The 5,147-nt window shown below is 71.1% G+C and overlaps 1 protein-coding gene across 1 annotated transcript in view; it reads left to right on the top strand.

Annotated features, from left to right (window-relative positions):
• The window catches only part of AURANDRAFT_68718 (hypothetical protein), a gene marked incomplete at both ends in the record, with an annotated part of 7,225 nt that extends 2,196 nt beyond the window's left edge, over positions 1-5,029 (top strand). Inside the window, 17 exons of the mRNA XM_009044438.1 lie at positions 40-374; positions 510-638; positions 730-1,001; positions 1,053-1,200; positions 1,290-1,461; positions 1,515-1,580; positions 1,632-1,784; positions 1,908-2,090; positions 2,221-2,465; positions 2,527-2,612; positions 3,074-3,259; positions 3,319-3,416; positions 3,631-3,675; positions 3,725-3,853; positions 3,910-4,030; positions 4,293-4,552; positions 4,598-5,029. Coding sequence (XP_009042686.1) covers positions 40-374; positions 510-638; positions 730-1,001; positions 1,053-1,200; positions 1,290-1,461; positions 1,515-1,580; positions 1,632-1,784; positions 1,908-2,090; positions 2,221-2,465; positions 2,527-2,612; positions 3,074-3,259; positions 3,319-3,416; positions 3,631-3,675; positions 3,725-3,853; positions 3,910-4,030; positions 4,293-4,552; positions 4,598-5,029 — 3,060 coding nt within the window. The remainder of the gene's footprint in view (positions 1-39; positions 375-509; positions 639-729; positions 1,002-1,052; positions 1,201-1,289; positions 1,462-1,514; positions 1,581-1,631; positions 1,785-1,907; positions 2,091-2,220; positions 2,466-2,526; positions 2,613-3,073; positions 3,260-3,318; positions 3,417-3,630; positions 3,676-3,724; positions 3,854-3,909; positions 4,031-4,292; positions 4,553-4,597) is intronic.
• Between the last annotated feature and the right edge of the window lie 118 nt (positions 5,030-5,147).

Raw genomic sequence — 5,147 nt, 5'->3', positions numbered from 1 at the left:
CATCCGGCGCGCGGCGCGGCTCCCGAGGCCGTCACGCAGGAGCAGGAGCGCAACGCGTTCCTGGAGCGCATCCAGGCCGAGGAGGTCCGCCGCGAGCAGGCCCGCATCGCGGCCGCGCGGCCCGTGCCGCCGCCGCCGAACCGCGCGACCGGCGCGGGCGACGACGGCGACGAGGTCTGGGAGGAGAGCGACAACGACGATCCCGTCGAGGACCTCATCCACCGCGAGCGCATCCGCGAGCGCGACCTGCTGCGGACGCCCGGTTGCCTCGCCCTCGGCCGCAAGGCCTTCCGCCTCGAGGACATGCCGCGCGTCACGGAGCGCGACCGCGAGATCCTGCGGCGCGTGCTCTACATCCTCCGCGAGGCCGAGCGGTTTTGCGCCGGCGTCCGCAGCGCACGCGTCGCGCCGTCGACGGAAATGATTTGGGCCCCTCGACGCGCGCGATTGCGAGCTTCGACGCCTTCGAGGGGTTCGAGGAGTTCGCGGAGACTTTGACGTTTTCGCAGGCGCAACTGCGGCGAGCTCGAGGTCCCGCGGCCGCGGGAGTGGGCGAACTCCGAGCTCGGCGACACGATGACGACGGAGGCCATCCGCGCGCGCTTCGACCTGCGGCGCGACGACGGCGTCTTTTTTGTGTGTTTTCGCGCGTCGCGCGGACGACGTCTCGCCCGAAACGAGCCCGTCGTACGCGCGACCGCCGTTGATGTGGTCCGTTACGCGTCGCAGGCGCCTCCAGCGCCTCTTCCCGAACCACGACTTCCGCCTCTCGTGGTCCGTGCGCTTCAACGTCGTGGTCCAGACCGTCGACGCGATCGCGCTCGACTCGAACCTCGCGCTCACGCGCGTCGACATGGAGGTCCGCCGCTCCACGGTCGGCGTCTACGAGGACTCGCTCGCCTGCCAGCTCCTGGGCCAGACCTACTACGTCCACCCGGACAAGACGATCAAGATCACGGTCGACCTCGTCGTCACGAGCGAGGTCATCGGCGCGTTCCCGCGTCCGCGACGGCCGTCGTTCCACGCGCTCGCGAGATCGTTTCCCCTCGCAGGCACGGCCCCGGGCCGCGCCGAGGTCCACATCAAGGAGCTGGGCTTCCACTTCGTCGACCCGCTCGCGCCCATCGCGGAGAAGGAGATCGTGCCGCGCGTCCGCGTCTTCATCCCGTACCTCGGCATCGAGGGCTGGATCAGCATCACGTCGCGCGGCCCCGCGTCCTTCTCGACGCGCCCCAGAGCTTCGTTCGACGCGTCGAGAGCCTCGCCCGACGCGCCCATGAACGCCTCAGGTTGAACGACGGCCACCTCATCGTCGAGCTCAAGTACCTCCAGGCCATGCACGTCAAGAACCGCATGCTCAAGAAGTGCTGCTACACGCTCTACCTCCTCGAGCTCGCGGACAGGCTCCGGGGCGAGGCCTCCCGCGAGACCCTCAAGACGGCGCGCAAGAACGTCGTCGAGGTCCGCTCCCGCGTCCGCGAACGCGCGCCGACGCGACCGCGTCGTCTCCGTAGGCCGAGGGCGAGTACCAGCTCGCGCTGTCGAACTACCGCCAGCAGGAGCTCTGGTGCTCCCAAAAGGTGTGTGTGTGGGCTTGCGAAACCATCGATCGATCGCCGTCCCCTCCGCAGTTCGACATGGTCGTGCTCGCGCGCCCGACGCTCATGCGCGTCATCCGCAAGTTCGCGAACGCGATCGCGCGCAAGGCCGCCGAGGCCCGCGGCGAGACCTTCGTGCCCACGCCCTACGACGAGACGGCCGTCGACGCCGTCGTCGTCACGGCGGTCCCGCCCGTCGCGCCCGTCGTCGCGCCGGAGCCCGCGCCGCCGGCCGTCGCGGCCATGGACGCGCGAAGTCCGCGTCCGTGATTTTGCACACGTTTTTTGTTCGAATTGTTCTTTTTGTAGGTCTCGGCGCCGGCCGGGCCGCCGCTCAAGGCGCTCGAGGCCATGGGCAAGAAGGAGCTGGGCGCGGAGCTCGACGCCGCGGGCGTGCCGAGCAAGGGCCGGGCCGTCAAGCACACCGCGATCGAGGTCCTCCGCAACCTCGTGCGCCGCCTCCGCGCCGGCGAGCCCGCGGCGTCGCTGAAGGTGCCGCGGAAGCCCTACAGCGCCGAGCAGCTGTTCTGCCTCGACAAGGCGGAGCAGCTCGCGTGCCGCGCGAGGACCCCGCGTCCGTCGACTTCGAACTTTCCCGCGCGCGGACTTTTCGTCGTCGCAGGCCACGCTCGTCGCGGACGGCGCCAAGAAGGTCGTCTTCCAGTACGGCCGGCCGGGCAACGGCACGGACTACCTCGTCGCGCGCTGGCGCGGCCTCGCGGAGACGGACCCGCTGCGCCTCGAGTTCGACGAGCTCGCGCGGCGCGACGTCGCCGCGGCGGCGGCCGACGAGCTGCCCGTGGACCGGCTGCAGCGCGCGCCCGACCCCGGCCTCGTGAACCTGCCGACGATCTGGCCGCGCATGCGGTTCCCCTTCCGCGTTGCGACTCCGAGGCGCCGGGCGACGAAGGCTTTTCCCCGCGTTCAGGTACGCGCAGCCGGAGTGCGGCGTGCGCTACCCCTACGGCTCCAAGCTCGGACTCTTCAAGGGCCGCGTCGGCGGCGGCGTCCGAGGTTTTGTGCGATTTGCGTCCGTCTCGTCCTCGACGCGCGTCCGCGAGAGACTCGACGCCTTCGATTCGACGCCTCGACCGCGCGAACCTTCCGCGTGCTCTAGTGCTTCGGCTGCTGCGTCTGGGCCCAGTGCGCCGCGCGGCCCGAGGAGTTCCCGAACCTGCTCAAGGCCCTGGCGACGGTCCCGCGCGTACGCGAAGCCGCGTCCTCGATTTCGAGCATTTGGAGCGACGCGACGTCTCGCGTAGGTCTGCTCTACCTCACGGCGGTGCTCCGGCCCGCGCCTGGCGGACCACGGCGCGCATCTCTGGATCGTGACGCCGCTCGTAGGTCGACGTGAACGACATGGAGACGCTCCGCGCGCGCGCGCGTCGGCGGCCGCGTCCTGCTCCCGAAACGTGTTTTCGAGAGCCCGCGCGAGAGGTCGAGGCTCTCGCTCCAGGGGCATGTTCTTCTCGTAGGCATGTGCTACCGCGTCATCCGCGACGCGAAGCGGCGCATGTCGAACGTCCCACCGCGGGCCGAGGACGACCAGTGCCCCGCGTACTACGGCGTGGACTACATCGTGGAGAAGGGCAAGGCGGTCTGCAAGTTCACGGTCCACGAGGGCACCAAGACCCTGAAGATGAAGAGCGCTCCGGCGGACCGTCGGCGTTCCCGCGTCAAATCCTGTTTCTCGAGACGCCCCGGAACCCGCGGCCCGTAGCGCGCTTCGAGACCTTCGGCCACAACGCCGGGTCCCGCGGCAACACGCTGAGCCACCCGACGGCCGTCGCCGTCTACCGGCGCGATCTCGGCGTCCCCGTGCCGCGGCCATGCCCTCACGTGACCCTCGCAGCGAGCGCCTCGAGCGCAAGAACCGCATCGCCGGCGGCGCGGCCGCGGCGTCCGAAACCCGTCGTCGACGTTCGAAACCCGTCTCGCGCGTAGGCACCGCCGTCTTCAACTTCCCGTGGCACCCCTACGCGCGTCGCCGGCGCGCCCCGCGTTCTCCTGTGGTCACGGTGTCAAATCGTAGGAGGCGCTCCGGTCGCTGGAGACCGCCTTCGCCGAGTTCATGCCGGTACGTGGCTCGTCGGCCGATCCCTCGTTCCGACGCGCGCCCTTCGCAGGAACGCTTCTACGGCATCGACGATCGCAGTCGCTTCCACGGCAAGGTCGCGGCGGTCGCCCACGTCCCGGGCTCGGGCAACGGCGCCAGCGGCCTCATCGTCTTCGGCACCTACGACTCCAAGGTCGAGGTCGCGCCGCCGCGTCCCCGGAGTCCCGCGCGACGACGGACCGCGACCCCTTCTAGGCGGCGGCGCACTTCAACATCGGCACGACGGTCATCGGCCAGATCGTCGGCCAGCGGCTCCGCTGGCTCAACGACCCGATGGACCCGGGCGCGACCGCGGCGTCTCGTTTCGCGAAGACGCGTTCGCGACGCGCGCGACCCCTCGCAGAGATCGCTGCGGTCAAGGCCTCCTGCTCCGGCGTCTGCCATCGACGCCTCCACGACGTCGCCCGCGTAGGTCTCCATCCAGGAGAAGCACCGCATCTCCGAGGTCGTCGTCGCGCGCTTCGAGGAATGCAACGTCGCGCGCGCCGCGGCCGAGAAGCCGCTGCCGCCCCTCCACGTCGCGGGCGCGTCGCGGCGTCGACGCTTCGAAGTGATTCCAAACCCGTCGACCGCCGCAGGCCTCGAGCGCTACAAGGCCGACTTCGCGCTCCAGCTCAAGGATTTGGCGTACGTCGAGGCCGCGGACGAGGCCTACCTCCGCGACCAGGCCGCGGCGTTGGCGCCGCCCGAGCCCATGCCCGACGGCTCGCGGCCGCCGATCGACGCGCACTCGCGGCGCGTCGCGCGCGCGGGCCTCGCGAACACGTTCGAGCGCATGATCGAGCGCCGCCGCGACCGCGCCGCGCGCGAGCGCGAGGAGGCCCAGGCGCGACGCCGCGTCGCGTTTTTGACAATGATTTCGTGACTCGTCGGCCCCACGCAGACCGCCGCGTCGTCGGCCGCCGTCGCGAACTACTACCGCGACCCGTGCGGCCTCCTCGAGCCGCGGGCGCTCGTGCCGCCCGGCCAGCCGCGCCGCGTCGCCAAGCTCTACGTCGTGCCCAACTGCGAGATCGTCACGCCGCCGCCGCCGCCGATCTACCACGTCACGGAGAACGGCGAGCGGCTCCTCGTGCTCTACGCGACGCGCGTGCAGCGGCCGCTGATCCCCGCGATCCAGCAGGTGCACAAGCAGCGCGCGGAGTTCCTCTCGCTCTTCGACGAGTCGGAGGTCGAGATGGCCGCGGCCATGTTCGACTCGCGGCCCATCGAGATCGCCCGGCCGCTGCTCTTCGAGTCCGAGGAGGACGCGCAGCGCCGCGCCGAGCCGGCCGCGCCGAAGCGCAAGCGCAAGTCGCGCAAGAAGAAGCGCAAGGTGCGCGCCCTCTTCCCCGTGTTCTTTCGACCCCGATGACCCCTCGTCGCTCGCAGGCCGCCGCCGCCGCCGCCGCCGCCGCCGCCGCGGAGCGGGGCGACGAGGCGGCGCCCGCGGC

This window comes from Aureococcus anophagefferens (assembly GCF_000186865.1).
Source record: "Aureococcus anophagefferens unplaced genomic scaffold AURANscaffold_319, whole genome shotgun sequence".
In the NCBI taxonomy this organism is placed as follows: domain Eukaryota; class Pelagophyceae; order Pelagomonadales; family Pelagomonadaceae; genus Aureococcus; species Aureococcus anophagefferens.
This window is presented reverse-complemented; position numbering and strand designations above follow the sequence as displayed.